The 18,899-nt window shown below is 47.2% G+C and overlaps 1 protein-coding gene across 1 annotated transcript in view; it reads left to right on the top strand.

Moving 5' to 3' along the window:
- DNAH10 (dynein axonemal heavy chain 10) overlaps nucleotides 1-18,899 on the top strand; it is a 168,862-nt gene that overhangs the window by 14,958 nt on the left and 135,005 nt on the right. The window contains 10 exon segments of the mRNA XM_060249163.1: nucleotides 1,593-1,823; nucleotides 4,667-4,857; nucleotides 6,326-6,524; nucleotides 7,579-7,773; nucleotides 10,222-10,392; nucleotides 12,713-12,889; nucleotides 13,568-13,744; nucleotides 14,503-14,666; nucleotides 17,066-17,217; nucleotides 18,131-18,295. Coding sequence (XP_060105146.1) covers nucleotides 1,593-1,823; nucleotides 4,667-4,857; nucleotides 6,326-6,524; nucleotides 7,579-7,773; nucleotides 10,222-10,392; nucleotides 12,713-12,889; nucleotides 13,568-13,744; nucleotides 14,503-14,666; nucleotides 17,066-17,217; nucleotides 18,131-18,295 — 1,822 coding nt within the window.

The following is an 18,899-nucleotide window of genomic DNA, read 5'->3' as shown; positions in this document are numbered from 1 at the left end:
GGAAAGAAAGAAAGAGAAAGAAAGAAAAAAAGAAAGAAAGAGAGAGAGAAAGGAAGAGAGAGGAAGGAAAGAAGGAAGGAAAGAAAGAGAGAGAAAGAAAGAAAGAGAGAAAGAGAGAGAGAAAGAGAGTGAGAAAGGAAGAGAGAGGAAGGAAGGAAGGAAAGAAGGAAAGAAAGAAAGAGAAAGAAAGAAAGAGAGAAAGAGAGAGAAAGGAAGAGAGAGGAAGGAAGGAAAGAAGGAAGGAAAGAAAGAGAAAGAAAGAAAGTAAGAAAGAAAGAAAGAAAGAAAGAGAGAGAGAGAGAGAAAGGAAGAGAGAGGAAGGAAGGAAGGAAAGAAGGAAGGAAAGAAAGAAAGAGAAAGAAAGAAAGAAAAAAAGAAAGAGAGAGAGAAAGAAAGAAAGAGAGAAAGAGAGAGAGGAAGGAAGAGAGAGGAAGGAAGGAAGGAAAGAAGGAAGGAAAGAAAGAAAGAAAGAGAAAGAAAGAAAGAAAGAAAGAAAGAAAGAAAGAAAGAAAGAAAGAAAGAAAGAAAGAAAGAAAGAAAGAAAGAAAGAAACTTTAAATTTGTGATTGAGCAAACCTGGCAAAGCAAGCTGTGATGCAGAAAGAAGCAAGAGAGAGAGAAGGAAGCAGATGATATTGAGTTGTCTGATAAGAACCCTCTGGGGGTCTGATCCAGCCTTCAGGCCGCATGTTTGACACCCCTGCTCTAGTTGCTTCCTAGTCTCCTTGTCCTCCCCCATGCCTCTCCTTTCTCTTGCTCTCTGTCTCAGACTGTTAACAGTATCAAGCAAAGACACACGTACATATAAAAGTCAACACAAGTAAATCAGCTGCAGAAATTCAAAAAGGAAGAAAGGAGTTGGACAGAAGCTCTGATCGATATTATTACACATTATTAGTGCAGAGGATATAAAAGAATAATACATCCATTAAAACCAATTAAACAATTTTAATCCCATTAAGGAGGAGACTGGAGAAACCAAATTGAGCATCTTTAGTACTAGCATGTATGGGACTCCAAAATTCCTTAAATCTCTTCAAATTACTTCCATGATTGTTGGCTCTTATCCACCCGTCTTCTACCCAGAGATACTAAGAACTTGTTTGTCAGTCTATCTGGTACACTTGTATCCCGCATGTATAATTCTCATTGGTGCCGCCATTTTATTCTGGTTTTTACTGAACTTTGTCAAACCCCATTTCCATTACCTAGTTCTTCAGGCTAGGTATGTTCCTGGCTTTCCAGTACCTAGAAATTCTAGCTTCCGCAATTATGTGCAAAAAGCTATTGTTTATTTCGGCACCTATTTTTAAAAAGCTAGTTAATAAAAATGTGGCTCAAAAGGTATCCTCTCTGCCAAAATGACATTGTCGTGTTCAAAATGCATCCTCAAAAACTCTTCACCAAAGGGCAAGACCGTCGGCGATAAATTAAATCTGCATCAATCCATGTGCAGCAGACAGCCGCATGCAAAAGCGGTTTGGTTTACAGGTTGGTGGAAAGAGATCAGGTGGCTGCCCAAGCACCGTCTCTGGGCAGGGGTGTCATCCTTCCTTCCAAGAGCGTCTCATGCCGCTTCCTGTCGCTTGCAGGGGAATGGGCCGCTGGCGGAGATTGACCTGTGGCGCGAGAGAAACGCTACCCTGAGCGCCTTGACCGAGCAAGTCAAACTGCCCACAGTCAAAAAAGTCTTGCAAGTGCTGGACATCGCCAACTCCGGGACGGTCGAAAGCTTGCAGGTCGCAATCAACGAGCTCTGCAAGCACCATGTGGAGGCAAACGACAACGTGCGGTTCCTTTCTACCCTCCAGCGACACTTAAAGGTATGTTTTGCTTGGCCTTAGAACTTTTGGTCCCTGACCTTTTGGGGCCTGTGGGATTCTAGCGGGAGCTCCTTTGGATATTAGGCCACGCACCCCTGATGTAGCCAATCCTCCAAGAAGTTACAAGGCTCTTTTTTGTAAGCTCTTGAAGGATTGGCTACCTCAGGGGTGCGTGGCCTAATATGCAAAGGAGCTCCTGTTAGAATTCCGCCCCCGAAGGTGCCCATGGGGACTCTGCTGTAGATGCAGTCTTTTAGAAGGAGGAGGTCAGGACTCAGCAAGGTCCAGAGTCCCGTTCTTGGACACACAGAGCTTAATCACCAAAAAAGCTGTGCTTTTTTTAAAACATAAAAATATACTTTATTTAGTAATAAAGCATCATAACAATGAAAAGAAAAAAAGAATGCAATACAGTACAACAACCCCAAAATTGTGTACCGGGTTCATTACAAGGTGCTGGTTATCACCTTTAAACTGCTATATGGCCGAGGACCTGCCTACTTTAGGGACTGTCTCTCCCCATATGTTCCCCAGAGAGTACTGAGATCTAGCTCACAAAATCTGCTGACCATCCCTGGGCCGAAGGAGGCCAAATTGAAAGCTATGAGGGAGAGGGCCTTCTCGATTACAGCTCCCCACTGGTGGAACCAGAAGAGGTACGGGCCTTGCGGAGCCTCAGCCAGTTCCGCCGGGCCTGCAAGACCATCCTCTTCCAGTTGGCTTTTTAATGTGGAATTATTGTACCATCGCCATGAAAACTATGTTCTATATCAAGATGGTAGCACCAAATCAAATTGGGGTTTTAAACGGATAGTTTAATTGCTGTTTTAAATGTAATTGTATATTTAATTGTTATGAAATTGGGGTATTTTGTTGTTGTATTACTGTAACGTCGTATTTTATGCTATGTAAGCTGCCCTGAGCCTGCTTCGACAGGGAGGGCAGGATATAAATTAAAAATTATTATTATTATTAAAAAAGGCAAATGCATAAATAGCAAATGGGACAAGTTTACAAATATTAATAACCTTGAGCGAGAAGGAGAGGAATATTGTCACAAGAATCAATGCCAGTGAAAACAAACCAATAACCTCTTTGAGGCCCCATAAGAATAAATACATACCTAAAAAAATAAGAGACCACATGCTCAGCAGTGGGAGATCCTGAGCCAAAAAAAAGGGGGGGGGGAGGGAAGGGAGATAGGAAAATTAAAAATATAACCGAGAATTATGTGTATAGTTAAAACCTGTACCGTTACATATTCCTTATGCAGCTCAACCCTGCAACAAATTGAGAACAGACAGGAAACTGTCATAAGGGAAGAGCTAACGGGGGCAAACTTAGATCCAGGTGGGCAGCCGTGTTGGTCTGAAGCAGTTGAACAAAGTAGGAGTCAAGTGACCTTTAAGACCAACCAAGTTTTATTCAGAACAAAAGCTTCCGCGTGCTCTCTAAGCACACTTCAGCAGACGAGGGGATCAGGTGTTGTGGCTTAGTATATAGACAGACTTCGTATATAGGCAAATGGCTAAACAACCACCAGTTTCAGGGTATTTCAGCATTTGAACAACTGAGGGATGAGGGTGGAGCAAAAAGACCTGAGAAAGATGCAGAAGAAACAGTCATCACCTTTGTGGCGATTCATATTGCTCTTGGCACGCATCTCTGGTACATTTAGTCCATTACTGCTTATAGCCAACCTTAGCTAAACGGCTCAGGAGGTGGCTTTGATAAGGGAACAGGATTGTCGTCTTTTCTGCTCTCTGCATTCCTCCTCCTTTCCAAACCTGCGCGAGGCATGCTTCCTCTTCCTCGGTCTGCAGCAGATCCCTGCTCAGGGCTAGCTCCTCCACTCCACCCTTTCGCCCAACCAGGAAGCGTCCTGGAGCTCTGCCTCAGGCACTGCTACCTCCTGGGCTGTCCCTTCCCCTGGGTAGAGCTTATAAGAACATCACAGAAGCCACATTGGATGGGGCCAGTGGCCCATTCAGTCCAGCCCTGTGTGTCACCCAGTGGCCTGAATCCAGCTCCACCTACCTGTCAGACTCAAGTTTCTCTCCTGCTCAGAGGCTGAAGCTTTACCTGGCCTGTTTTGGGTGCATCCTGGCTGGGTTGAAGCAGGTGGCTTGCCTCAGCTGAGACAAGCTGCAGTGGCAAGTCTGGGGGGCTCGTGTCGCTGGGCATCCGCTCGGTGTCTCAGCGAGGAAGTTGGGCTAGAAATGAAGTCAAAACTTAAACCTCTGGCATAAAAAGTTTTGGAGTACTTACATAATGACAAAGATCTCTGATAACATCAATCAACTTGAACGTCCTCTCTTATCTTTTACTTTCTCTGCTATCTGGTTTCCTATTTCAGAATATCTCATGTCGCGAGAATCTGTTCCTAATATAATCAATGACCTTTCCTTATGGTAAAATTTTATCTCATCTCTGCTGTTAGCACTTACAGTATGGCTTCCTTTAGTTCGTAGTCAATAAGTTCAAATATATGGTATATGTACATTTTCATATGAAGGCTAAAACTGCGTAATCAGTTTTAATGAGTAAACTACGGTATTTATTACTTATTATATGTTTGGTGCATGATCGTACTACATAATATGTATGACCTGTGTATCTGATTATTTAAATGCGATAAAATATATCTGAAAGTAAAGAAATGAAGTCAAAATAAACACAACAAAACAAAAGTGTCCGGAGGGTGGGCCAGCCCAGGTGACCAGCCCAGGGGGCCTTGCCCCTCTCTCAGCTTCGGGGCTGTACCTGTCTTTGCGGTCCATCACCCAAACCTCCTGCTCCCACCTGCTAACCTTCCTTCGCTCTCTTTGCCACTCGCCCAACAGAACTTGGCCCATGGCACTGGCTTCCAGATCGTCTTGGATACGATCCCTTCACTGATGAACGCCTTGAGGATGGTGTGGATCATCTCACGGCACTACAACAAAGACGAGCGCATGATCCCCCTCATGGAACGGATTGCCTGGGAAATTTCAGCCCGGGTCTGCAAAGCTGTGGACCTGCGGACTTTGTTCAGGTGGGCGGCGTTTCCCTATCGAAGTTAAGACACGGGGGACGTTCTGTCATCTTCCTGGGTGGGGGCTTTGTAGTGGTGGTTGTGACACGGTGCTTAGACCGCTTGGACGTAGTGGTTAAGTGCACAGACTCTTATCTGGGAGAACCGGGTTTGATTCCCCACTTCTCCACTTGCACCTGCTGGAATGGCCTTGGATCAGCCCGAGCTCTCTTATCTGGGAGAACCGGGTTTGATTCCCCACTCCTCCACTTGCACCTGCTGGAATGGCCTTGGGTCAGCCAGAGCTCTCTTATCTTGGAGAACTGGGTTTGATTCCCCACTCCTCCACTTGCAGCTGCTGGAATGGACTTGGGTCAGCCATAGCTCTCTTATCTGGGAGAACCGGGTTTGATTCCTCACTCCTCCACTTGCACCTGCTGGAATGGCCTTGGGTCAACCAGAGCTCTCTTATCTGGGAGAACTGGGTTTGATTCCCCACTCCTCCACTTGCAGCTGCTGGAATGGCCTTGGATCAGCCAGAGCTCTCTTATCTGGGAGAACCGGGTTTGATTCCCCACTCCTCCACTTGCATCTGCTGGAATGGCCTTGGGTCAGCCAGAGCTCTCGTAGGAGGTATCCTTGAAAGGGCAGCTGCTGTGAGAGCTCTCTCAGCTGCACTTACCTCACAGGGTGTTTGTTGTGGGGGGGGGAGATAAAGGAGATTGTGACCGCTCTGAGACTCTGAGATTCAGAGTATAGGGCGGGATACAAATCCAAGATCTTCTGCCTTTCCTGCATACCAAGTGGGAGCCAGCCTCAGACATACATGCTCCCCTATCCCTCCCCTCTGGCATGAATTCCCCATTCCTCCCCTTGTCCACTTTAACCATGATCCACAACAAAGGTATTAAGCATGCTCCTTCTGTGCAGTTTCTGCGTCATTTAATGTGTCCTGCTTTGTTTCAGCTCTCTTTTCAGATTTCTGCTTGCTTTCGCGTTTCTCTAATCCGAATCCCATCGCATCACTTATTAGGAAGTCTCGTGCCGTTAATCAAATTCAGGGCTTTGTTTGTAGCAGGAGCTCCTTTGCATATTAGGCTCCACCCCCCTGATGTAGCTAATCCTCCAAGAGCTTACAGTAGGCCCTGCAAGAAGAGCCCTGAAAGCTCTTGGAGGATTGGTTACATTAGAGGGGTGTGGCCTAATAGGCAAAGGAGTTCCTGCTACAACAAAAGCACTGATCGCATTGATTGACGCGGTGTAATCTGCCTTTATGCTCGGTGAAAAAGATGGATTGTAAACAACATACTTTTCAAAGAAAAGATAAATAAATAACATGGAGCCCAATATAGTTTCTTGATCGTCTTGTTCTGGAGTTCCTCTGATGTAAAGCCACCTTCGACTCAGAATATATTGGGTTTTTAAAGTATTGGGATATTTCTTTTCTTTTCTTGCATTGTGAATAAATTTGTCCCTGTGCTCTTTTTAGAGAAGACAGGCATATGGCAAAAGCCAAAATGATCGATGCCAAACGGACCCTCGAAACCTGGAAGGCATCTTACTTCGACATCCGTGCCAAAATCGAAGCTTCGGGAAGGGATGCGCGGTGGGAATTTGACAGGAAGCGGTTGTTTGAGAAAACAGACTATATGGCCGGCATCTGCCAAGACTTCTATGATGTGTTACAGGTGACAGCGTGGAAAGAAGACTATTTGTGGTCTTCGCCTAGTTCCTTGGGATTAATATGTATATGGGAATGCAGTGCAGCAAAACTAAGCAAAACCAGAATGCACTACATATAATTATGCCACCTTGAATATTGTAGTATGTTACTTAATTCAAACCTTTGTCTCATGGGCAATGCTCACGATCCCCAATAATTTTCAATAGCATCAAAGATCAGCTCATACACCATAGACCAAGCTCTCCTGATGTGGCTGAAACACAGGTGGAGACGCTCAGAAAACTGTCCTCACAGTCCCAGTCTTCTAATCAGTAGACAAAAAAAAAAATTCCAACGGGACTGTAAATGAGATATCAGTGATGTCCAATATGGTAGCAAATGACAAAGTGTATCCAGACTTTAGCCCTGTTTCTTAAATCTTCTTCCCGGTCCTGCTTGTTTCCCATGTTCAACTGGAGATAGATCGAGATGGGTAGCCACAGGGATGGAATTCTAGCAGGAGCTCATTTGCATATTAGGCCACACCCTCTTGAAGTAGCCAATCCTCCGAGAGCTTACAAGGTTCTTTTTTTGTAAGCTCTTGGAGGATTGGCTGCATCAGGGGGTGTGGCCTATTATTCAAAGCTCCTGCTAGAATTCTACCCCTTGGTAGCCATGCTGGCCTGTCTGTGGCAGTAGAAAAGAGCCGGAGTCCAGCAACACCTTTAAGACTAACAAAATTTTATGCCTGGGTATGAGCTTTTGCGAGTCTGAAGAAGTAAGCAGTTTTTTGTTCATCTTTAAGGTACCACTGAACTCTTGCTCTCTTCTTCCGGCACCACTGGGCTTCAAGGGGCAATTTTCCTCCCCAGCCAAAACAACTTCAGGAGGAGCCAGGTTACTTTCTTCAGCTGCTTTACGGCTTTTCCTCAATCCCAGACTCCCTAAACTTTTTAGCTGTTTTCAGTTACCGCCTCCGGGATTCCTTTTGGGGTCTGTCTCAAAAATAAAGCAGACGTTTAAAAACCTAGTAAAATAGCATCTGCTTCCGCGTGAATAACATTTTCTGGCCCCCACAGGTCATACAGGAATTTTACAACATCTTTGGTCCTGAGCTGAAAGCCGTCACCGGGGATCCGAAGCGCATCGACGAGGTCTTGCGTCGAGTCGATGGCCTGGTCACCCCTATGGAGATCCTGATTTTCGAGCCTTTCAACATAAGATGCTCAACTCAGTGGAGACTTGTCATGGAAAGCTTTAAAGCAGAAGTTCTGGTAAGGGGGCCAGATGGGGCCATGGAGGACGGCTCCCTCAATAGCTAATAGCCATCAATGTTCCCTCTAAGCTGTGGAGTCTTGTGAGCAAAAATTCTACTTTGTGAACTAGAATCATAGCATCATAGAGTTGGAAGGGACCTCCGGAGTCATCTAGTCCAACCCCCTGCACAATGCAGGAAACTCACAAACACCGCCCCCTAAATTCACAGGACCCTCATTGCTGTCAGACGGCCATCTGGCCTCTGTTTAAAAACCTCCAAGGTAGGAGAGCCCACCACCTCCCAAGGAAGCCTATTCCACTGAGGAACTGCTCTAACGGTCTGAAAGTTCTTCCTAATGTTGAGCCGGAAACTCTTTTGATTTAATTTTAACCCCTTGGTTCTGGTCCTACCTTCTGGGGCCACAGAAAACAATTCCACACCATCCTCTATAGGACAGCTCTTTAAGTACTTGAAGATGGTGATCCTATCACCTCTCAGCCGCCTCCTCTCCAGGCTAAATGTCCCCAGCTCCTTCAACCTTTCCTCATAGGACTTTGTCTCCAGACCCCTCACCATCTTCGTCGCCCTCCTCTGGACCCGTTCCAGCTTGTCTACATTGACCATGAGACAAACTACTGGCTTTAAAGTTGCGAGTGGGCAATTTGGCTACTGCATGAATTAGTTTGCTCTGGGGCCGTCCTTCCTGAGCTAAGACAAAACTGTGTGAGCCAGAGGCTAAAAAACTGTGAGCTAGTTCACACTAACTCAACTTAGAGGGAACACTGCTAGTCATGATGACTAAAGGGAACCTCCACGGTCAGAGGCCGTAAGCCTTGGAAGCTTGAGCAGCATCAGCAGGGAAGGACATCGGCCACTGTGCCCTGTTGGTTGACCCTCCAGGGCAACTGGTTGGCCACTGTCTAAACCAGCATGCTGGAACAGACGGTCCACTGCTCTGATCCAGAGGGCTCTTCTTATGTTCTTAAGCAGCAATTGATTCATTTGTACTTTTATAAGTTCTGACTAGACTCACATTTCTTTCTTCTGGCTTAAACTTTTGTACATTAAGCCCTACCTACAGTCTTCATCCATTCCATTGGCCTGTTAAAAGACAGAAATGTGTGCCTTGGTGTTGTGGAGGAGAGAACAGTTATATAGTCAAAACCCTTGGAGAAGCTTGGAGGCTATTTAAAACTACAATCCTAGAAGCTTGGATAAAATATATACCACAAGTTAGGAAAGGCACAAACAGGTATAAGAAAAGGCCTGCATGGTTAACAAACAAAGTAATAGAAGCTGTAAAAGGTAAGAAAGACTCCTTTAAGCGGTGGAAAGCTAGTCCAAGTGAGATTAATAAAAGGGAACACAGGCTGTGGCAAATCAAATGCAAGACTGTGATCAGGCAGGCAAAAAGGGACTATGAGGAGCATATTGCAAAAAACATAAAGACCAACAATAAAAATTTCTTCAAATATATTAGAAGCAGGAAACCAGCCAGGGAGGATTGTGAGGCACTCCAAAGGGATCTGTTGAGGCTGGGTAAGTGGGTGTCAACGTGACAGATGAGGTTCAATGTGGCCAAATGCAAAGGAATGCACATTGGGGCCAAGAATCCCAGCTACAAATACAAGTTGATGGAGTGTGAACTTGCAGAGACTGACCATGAGAGAGATCTTGGGGTCGTGGTAGGTAACTCACTGAAAATGTCAAGACAGTGTGCAATTGCAATAAAAAAGGCCAACGCCATGCTGGGAATTATTAGGAAGGGAATTGAAAACAAATCAGCCAGTATCATAATGCCCCTGTATAAATCGATGGTGCGGTCTCATTTGGAATACTGTACAATTCTGGTCACCGCACCTCAAAAAGGATGTTATAGCATTGGAAAAAGTTCAGAAAAGGGCAACTAGAATGATTAAAGGTTTGGAACACTTTCCCTATGAAGAAAGGTTAAAACGCTTGGGGCTCTTTAGTTTGGAGAAATGTTCTGTGGGGTGACATGATAGAGGTTTACAAGATAATGCATGGGATGGGGAAGGTAGAGAAAGAAGTACTTTTCTCCCTTTCTCACAATACAAGAACTCGTGGGCATTCAATGAAATTGCTGAGCAGTCAGGTTAAAATGGATAAAAGGAAGTACTTCTTCACCCAAAGGGTGATTAACATATGGAATTCACTGCCACAGGAAGTGGTGGTGGCTACAAGCATAGCCAGCTTCGAGAGGGGATTGGAAAAAAATATGGAGCACAGGTCCATCAGTGGCTATTAGCCACAGTGTGTGTGTGTATGTATATATATTGGCCACTGTGTGACACAGAGTGTTGGACTGGATGGGCCACTGGCCTGATCCAGCATGGCTTCTCTTATGTTCTTATTGCCTTCCTGTGCTACTGATTAGTGAAAAGGAGTGTCCCTTAATAACTCCCATGTCTCCCCCCTCCCACTTACATTATGTGATTTTTAGGATATAGAAAAAGAAGCAAAGAACTTCATCGATGAGTCTTTCAAGACTCTCCGTTCTGCAGAAGCTGCTTTTGACATGCTCTTAAACTTCAAGCACATCCGCTCTCGAGAGGCCATTAACAAGCAGATGATGATGAAGTTCAATGACATCCTGACACAGTATTGCAAAGAGGTATTTTTCAGGCGCCCTTAGACATTTGGAGGCTCTGCGTGGGAAATAGGAGCACACATTCCGGTTTCTCCCTGAGTTCCTGGCGCACCATCCTGCCTTGCTTGTTGAGGCGTCCTTTCCATTAATTGTACCGGTCAGCTGCATTCTGCTAAGGGCTGCTCCTAGTAGTGAAGTTGACCAGCTTCCGTGATTAACAGTTGGTGCAACCTTTACGTTGTACTCACAGGGAAGTGACTCATGCTTCAAAAGGCTAAACCAGAGGTGGCCAAACTGTGGCTTAAGAGCCACATGTGGCTCTTTCACACATATTGTGTGGCTCTCAAAGCCCCCCTGCCCCATCAGCTGACTTGGCGAAGGCTTTTTAAATCACTTATCCGAGCCAAGCCAGCTGGTAGCTTGGAGAATGTATTTAAAGTTAAATGCATTTAAAGTTGCTTTCTTTCCACCTCTCCCTCCTTTCCCCCATCTATTTCCCTCCCTCCCTCCCTTCTGGCTGTGAAACATCTAATGTTTATTCCATGTGGCTCTTACTTTAAGCAAGTTTGGCCATCCACTAAACCGTCCACTCCTGAATCCCGTTAAACACTTCTGAAAGCTAGAAATCAAACATGTGAATATAGCAGGTGCTAACTCTTGTACTTGGCATTACAGACACCGTCTAATAGGTCTTGTAAAAGAGAGCTGTGTTACAAATCCTCCATTCCAGTAACCTCAAGACAAGAGCTGGGGGGAGAATTCTTTGCAGAACAAAAAAATAATAATCATCTTGAATTCTGGAAAAAGCTGTTGTCCCAAAACAGCGGCACAACCTGAGGGGAAATAGCAAGTCTGAATCCCACACACCATCGAGGGATTTCCTTCTTTCCTTCCTAACTTGCATCCATCTTGGTCTTTGAGCCATCTACATAATCCAGGACTTTTGTATGAGAAGCGTGTGACACAGGGGCAGTTCTGTGAACATTCCTACAATCTCAGAATTGGGCAGTCTTATCATAGGGCCTGGTGTTATGGACCAAATATTCATTCTGGAAGTCAGGCCTCTAGGCAGAAAATTCTGGGTGGAGGGGTCCCCAAGGTAAAAAATTTGGTGGTGGTGAGGTGGGGGGGCCGCGGGGCCAGATGGCCCCGTTTGCATGGAGGGCTCCTCTTGAGGAGCCCTTCATGCAAACTCCACCCCTGCTGGGCTTTACCGTGGCGCGGGAAAGGCCAGCAAGGCCAGAAGAAGAAGATGTTGGATTTATATCCTGCCCTCCACCCCAAAGAGTCTCAGAGCGGCTCACAATCTCCTTTACCTTCCCCCCCCCACAGCAGACACCCCGTGAGGTAGATGAAGGTATTGGATTTATATCCCGCCCTCCACTCCAAAGAGTCTCAGAGCGGCTCACAATCTCCTTTACCTTCCCCCCCCCCCACAACAGACACCCCGTGAGGTAGATGAAGGTATTGGATTTATATCCCGCCCTCCACTCCAAAGAGTCTCAGAGCAGCTCACAATCTCCTTTACCTTCCCCCCCCCCACAACAGACACCCCGTGAGGTAGATGAAGGTATTGGATTTATATCCCGCCCTCCACTCCAAAGAGTCTCAGAGCGGCCCACAATCTCCTTTACCTTCCTCCCCCACAACAGACACCCCGTGAGGTAGATGAAGATATTGGATTTATATCCCGCCCTCCACTCCAAAGAGTCTCAGAGCGGCTCACAATCACCTTTACCTTCCTCCCCCACAACAGACACCCTGTGAGGTAGATGAAGATATTGGATTTATATCCCGCCCTCCACTCCAAAGAGTCTCAGAGCAGCTCACAATCTCCTTTACCTCCCCCCCCCCACAACAGACACCCCGTGAGGTAGATGAAGGTATTGGATTTATATCCCGCCCTCCACTCCAAAGAGTCTCAGAACAGCTCACAATCTCCTTTACCTTCCTCCCCCACAGCAGACACCCTGTGACGTGGGTGGGGCTGGAGAGGGCTCTCACAGCAGCTGCCCTTTCAAGGACAACCTCTGCCAGAGCTATGGCTGACCCAAGGCCATTTCAGCAGCTGCAAGTGAAGGAATGGGGAATCAAACCCGGCTCTCCCAGATAAGAGTCTGCACACTTAACCACTACAACAAACTGGCCCTGTTTGCACTGAGGTCATGCAAACGCCACCCCCCTGAGCAGCAGCAGCCCTGGAGGCCCTCCAATGGAGGGGCCCTACAGGGGGAAGGAGGTTTTTCAATAGCGGGGCCATGCCTCCCTCCTCTCCATGGCGACGGGCCTGCTGGAAGTAATATTTCTGATAAGATGATACAGAAGTACGCTTGTTTGTTTGCAGCTCGATCAGATCAACACCATATTTGTCAATAACCTCGCCAACCCTCCTCTGTGCAAGAACCACCCTCCGGCGGCTGGAGCAATTTATTGGGCACGATCCCTTTTCTTCCGCATCAAGCACACCATTGTGCGATTCCAGGAAGTAGAGGAGCTGTTGGCCAGTGACCGCGGAAAAGAGGTAGCTCGGAGTTTCATTGCTTCTTAATAATAAGCATTAGAATATTGGTAACTGAGACCGATTTCCCACTAGCCTCATGCCTCTCTCACTCTCCTCTTCTCCACAGGGCCTCTGTCGGATTTCACACTGTCTGCCCCCGGGGCTGCAACTCACCCCGCCTCTTTCACGCAGCAGACAAGATCCTCTAAAAAAAAGCAGTTTCTGTTTGTCGCGCGAGAAAGGCAAAGCTGGTTGCAGCCCCGGGGCAGATAGTGCGAAATCCGACGGAAGCCTTGCGGAGAAGAGGAGCGTGAGAGCGGCGTGAGGCTAGTGGGGAATCGGTCTGAGCGTTTCATTGGAGTGGGAAAATCTCAGGGCAATTTTCCCGTTAATTTATATGAAAAACCACAGGGACTTTGGAGGATCTGGAATAACGTCGTTTTAGAGCGGGAAGAAGCTAAATACTTTCTGTGCGTTTGAAGAACGAAACATTGAGGACACAGAATAGTGTAACGCAGGGGTCGCCCAGCTTTTTGAGCTAGCAGGCGCCACTGGAATGATGACCCCGCCGTGCTGTTTTGGCATCTGCCGCAGCTTTAAAAAAGCCCGCCACATCGATCAGATCTCCAGGGGCCGATGAGGGAACATTAACTCGTTGCTTCAGAAGTGGTGTTTCCAGCTTGACTTTATTTATTTCAGGTGAGACACAGATACCTTGAGGTGGCAAAGAGGATGAAGGAATACGAGGATATGAAGTATGACCAGTGGAGAGAGACAACGGAAGAGAGCCTCCCTATCCTGTTGAAAAAAACCCTGCTTGCTAAAATTCACGCTTCCGGAGCTATTATTCAGAGTAACCCAGAGGGCTACGATCCGGTAATTATAAAACCTAACCCAGAGGTGTCGAACTCATTTGTTATGAGGGCTGGATCTGACATAAATGAGACCTTGCCGGTCCGGGCCGTGGGTGTCATAAAATGTAATGCCAGGAAGCAGAGATACAAACTTTATAAGGGACACAGACAAACAGAGAGATTTTTTTTAAAAATAAAACAAGATTAAAACATTAGTACTCGTTGGTCTTAAAGGTGCTTTCTTTGTATCTCTCCCATGGGATCCAGGGAACTGGGCAAAGGAAGCTCTGGCTCGTTCCTTCCTTCCCCAGGGGACCAGGAGGGGGAGGAGCCTCAGCCAATAGAAGGAAGAGAAGCTTGGCTCAGTAGCTCCGCTGTGCAATTGAGAGAGCCTAGCAAAGCAAGCTTTTCCTTCCCCCTTCCTCCCCAAGGGAGGAGCCTTAGCCAATGGAGAAAAATGGTTTTGCTCTGTAGCTCCTGTGCAATTGAGCAAGCCTGGCAAAGCAAGCTGTGATGCAGAAGGAAGCAAGAGAGAGGGAGAAGGAAGCAGATGACAGCCAGTTGCTCGGGGCCTAATAGGAGCCTGATTCATCCCCCGGGCTGCATGTTTGACACCCCTGAAACCCATCTCAGACTTTTGTCTGTCCTTGGGAACAGATGCGTGTAATAGAAAATGTTTTAAGTTTCATGAATCTGTGTATCCTTTGATGACGTCCTTCTCGTTTTGTCGGTTTGACACGTTGCCCTCCTTTCCATTGCGGTTGGCTTCGCGGGATGTAGACGACACGTGCCGACGACATGGCAGAGAAAAATGCACGTTTCACAGTCAACTTTTCCCCCAAGCTTCGAGGGATCATCAATGAGACAAAATACATGGAGCAGCTGGGGTTCCCGATTCCCGAAATAGCGAGGAACGTGGCATTGCAAGAGGACAAATTCCTTAGGTGAGCCTTTGGTGTGAATTTGCTCCGACCTGAAAGAGATGTCATGGGAAGCTACTGGCGTGCCATGCTGCTTTGTGGGATGGGAGTGCTATGACTGGGCTGTTGTGCCAGTCCTAAGGAGGGGAGGGGGGAGTGAGAACTAACTGGCCCAGCCAAGCTGTGGCCTCAGGCAGTGGCAAACAAGATGATACTGAACTAAGATAAAAACCAAGCAGTTTCTGACAGCTCTCAAAGAGCAGAGGTCCATCAGATCTGCTCACGACCTGAGTTTGATCCCCAGCAGAAGCTGGGTTCAGGTAACCGGCTCGAGGTTGACTCAGCCTTCTATCCTTCCGAGGTCGGTAAAATGAGTCCCCAGCTTGCTGGGGGGGCGGGAAAGCATAGATGACTGGGCAAGGCAATGGCAAACCACCCCACAAAAAGTCTGCCATTGAAACACTGTGAAAGCAACGTCACCCCAGAGTCGGAAACGACTGGTGCTTGCACAGGGGACTACCTTTACCTTTATAGATGGAACCAGGGGTCGTTTTGTAGAAAAATAGGTGGTGGAGCTCATCCTGCAGTTGTTATGCAGCTGCACATGCTATTCGATGGACAAGGAGGTGGAACTCTTAGAAGGAGAAGGTGGAACTCTCAGAAAGTTTCAGGAGCTGCGCTCCTGTGAGCTCCCGCTGAATCTGAGGCCTGGATGGAACACTCTGCCTTGGGCAGTGATGCTCTGTATTCTTGGTGCTGGAGAGAGCAACTGTGGGAGTTCTGCCCCACTGGTGGACTTCCTGATGGCCCCTGGGTTTTGGCCGCTGTGTGACACAGAGTGTTGGACAGGATAGGCCATTGGCCTGGTCCAACATATGAACATATGAAGCTGCCTTATACTGAATCAGACCCTCGGTCCATCAAAGTCAGTATTGTCTTCTCAGACTGGCAGCGGCTCTCCAGGGTCTCAAGCTGAGGTTTTTCACACCTATTTGCCTGGACCCTTTTCTGGAGATGCCAGGGATTGAACCTGGGACCTTCTGCTTCCCAAGCAGATGCTCTACCACTGAGCCACCGTCCCTCCCCCACGGCTTCTCTTATATTCTAGTGTTCTTAGGAACCAAAGCCGAGCCAAGCTATACAGGACCTGGACAGCTCCCAGTCCAAAAACCCAGGAGATGGACATTGCCTTAACAAACTGAGTATCTCAACAGTGCAAGCCGCTGACAGTTTAATCCTATGAAGAATTATTCATAGAAGAGTTAAAAGCATAGACAGCTTCAAGAGGGGATTGGACAAACATATGGAACAGAGGTCCATCAGTGGCTAGTAGCCATAGTGTATTGCTGGAACTCTCTGTCTGGGGCAGTGATGCTCTGTATTCTTGGTGCTTGGTGCTTGTGGGGGGCAACAGTGGGAGGGCTTCTAGTGTCCTGGCCCCACTGATGGACCTCCTGATGGCACCTGGGTTTTTTTGGCCACTGTGTGACACAGAGTGCTGGACTGGATGGGCCATTGGCCTGATCCAACATGGCTTCTCTTATGTTCTTATGTCTGCGGCAGTGATGCTCTGTATTCTTGGTGCTTGGGGGGGGGCAACAGTGGGAAGGCTTCTAGTGTCCTGGCCTCACTGATGGACCTCCTGATGGCACCTGGTTTTTTGTGAGTGTTTTTTTGGCCACTGTGTGACAGAGTGTTGGACTGGGTAGGCCATTGGCCTGATCCAACATGGCTTCTCTTATGTTCTCTCTGTGCCCATTAACTTCAATGCATTAGACTGGCACAACTCTGAGTAGGGATGCACTATGAATGTCCAGCCAGGCTTTTCCCCTTTGCTGAGAACTACATAGAACTGAGTGGCAGAGCCCTCATTTGGAGCCTTGAATGCTGGAATTACTGCAGATGGCCTTCAGATACACACTCTGCTGAAAGCCTGGAATGAAGTGAAGGGCAGATGGGAGAAGTGACAGAGACATAGATTCTGTTCCTCGCTTGACTTCGAGGACAGAGTCAGAAGTTGACGCCTTTTCTTCTGGCTGGCCTCTGGGGTGCTCTTCAGGTTGGACCATAACCTGGCCTGAGGTTCTGTGGGATTTGAGAGGCGGAGTTCAACTGTGGGCCCACATCTGTATCTTGGTTACGATCGAGTTGTTTTGTAGAAAAAAAGGTGGTGGAGCTCATCCAGGGATTGTTATGCAGCTGCCCCTAACTATTCCGTGGACAAGGTGGGAAGGAGGATGCGGAACTGTCAGAAAGGTTCAGGAGCTGCATTCCTGTGAGCTCCCGCTGAATCTGAGGCCTGGTTACGATACTCCTGCTTTTTGACCTGCCAAACGCAGGCGGTTGATCAAGTCAGACACATTAAATCAACTGCTGGTTGCAGTGGCTCTTAGTGGTTTCCTTGTGCCACTCTCTTGCCTTAGATATACTGATGGCATAAAGCAGATGTTGGAGCACTATCACAGATTAATATCAAAACTGAATGAAGCAGAGTCCCAGCTTCTGGATGAACAGATACAAGACCTTTGGCGAGTTTTCAGGTCTGGCTATAAGAGGCTCAACTGGAACTCATTAGGTAAGAGAGCTTATGTTATAAACATTTTTTCAAGCAGTCTTTGTGATTGGAAACCTTCCAAAGTATGTCACGTCACCCTCTTTTATTATTCCATCCCATGAAAGCAGGTGTGCAGTTATTCTAGTCCAGACCATAATTCATGTTGCATTTCTTTCCAGTTTTGTTCCTCAGTTTCCTACTTCTAGTCTTCGTGCTTTTCCTAGATGTACACGCCTTCCGTTCCCAGTATTACACACCCAGTTTTTTTTATTTTTTTCCTTGTCCTTTAAACAATACTGAATTTGCTGGACTGCACATGTGAGAGTTGTCCTTGAAAGGGCAGCTGCTGTGAGAGCCCTCTCAGCCCCACCTACCTCACAGGGTGTCTGTGGGGGGAAGAAGATATAGGAGATTGTAAGCCGCTCTGAGTCTCTGATTCAGAGAGAAGGAAGGAAAGGAAAGGTCCCCTGGGCAAGCACTAGTCGTTTCCGACTCTGGGATGACGTTGCTTTCACAACGTTTTCACGGCAGACTTTTTACGAGGTGGTTTGCCATCGCCTTCCCCAGTCTTTTACACTTTCCCCCCAGGAAGCTGGGTACTCATTTTACCGACCTCGGGAAGGATGGAAAGCTGAGTCGGCCTTGGGCCGGCTACCTGAACCAGCTTTCGCTGGGATCGAACTCAGGTCGTGAGCGGGGCGTTCAGACCACAGTACTGCAGCACTGCTGCTTTACCACTCTGCAGCACGGGGCTGCTTCAGAGAGAAGGGTGGGGTATAAATCTGCAGTCGTCGTCGTCTTCTTTCTTCTCCCTTGTAGATTTAACCCCAAGAGATGCATTAAGGAGACGGTGCACAGACCGGTTTACCTGATCAGTGAACAAATTAACAGTTAAAAAAGAAATAGTGACCCTGGGTCTCTTTGCTCCTCGCAGGTATCGGCGACTATATTATCCGGTGCACGCAAGCCATCGGGAAGTTTGAATCCCTCGTCCATCAGATTCACAAGAATGCTGAAGACATGACCAATAAGCTTCTCTTAATAGAATCAACCAATCTGTTCAAAAGCCCTCCTTCCACTGGCGAAGATACGCTTCCTGGTATATTTTAGTAATTACAGTGTACATATATTGTACATATCACTGGCAGCATGCAGTAGATACTAAATGTAAATACAGATTTGCATTTCCTCCAGGGGAGCGGAGTCCTGCCAGCTGGAGATCAGTTGTAAAAGCGGGAGATCCCCCAGGCCCCACCTGGAGGCTGGCAACCCTAAATACGACATGAATTTTAGCTGCATTACAGTAATATTGGAACTTCTATTATATTTTCAAGCTGCTAAGAGGTCGTTAACATTTTTAACGTATTGCCGAATGTTTAAGGTGGGGGCCCGCTTGCCATTGGGCAAGCTGACACCCTGGCTAGTCCGCCACTGTTGATCTGGTCCAGCAGGGCTTCTCTTGTGTTCGTTAAAGCATGAACAGAAAACCATTCGTTTGCTCTCTGATGGGGGATAACGATTAAATGAACAAGGTTTCTGTGTTTGTCCCGAGAACGTGAATTTGGCTCACGTAATGTGCAATGGATTACTCACAAGGAGCAGCAATGTTAGCCTCCATCCCAGCCCCATAGCTAGGGGCCACAGGAGGAGAGGTCAGAGGGGGGCCATTGGGGAGGGGCCCATGGGGGTTACCGTAAGTGCAG

The sequence above is a fragment of the Heteronotia binoei genome, chromosome 11 (genome assembly GCF_032191835.1).
Source record: "Heteronotia binoei isolate CCM8104 ecotype False Entrance Well chromosome 11, APGP_CSIRO_Hbin_v1, whole genome shotgun sequence".
Classification (NCBI taxonomy): Eukaryota; Metazoa; Chordata; class Lepidosauria; order Squamata; family Gekkonidae; genus Heteronotia; species Heteronotia binoei.
Note: the sequence above shows the minus strand (reverse complement) of the source record. Positions and strands in the feature narration are given on the sequence as shown.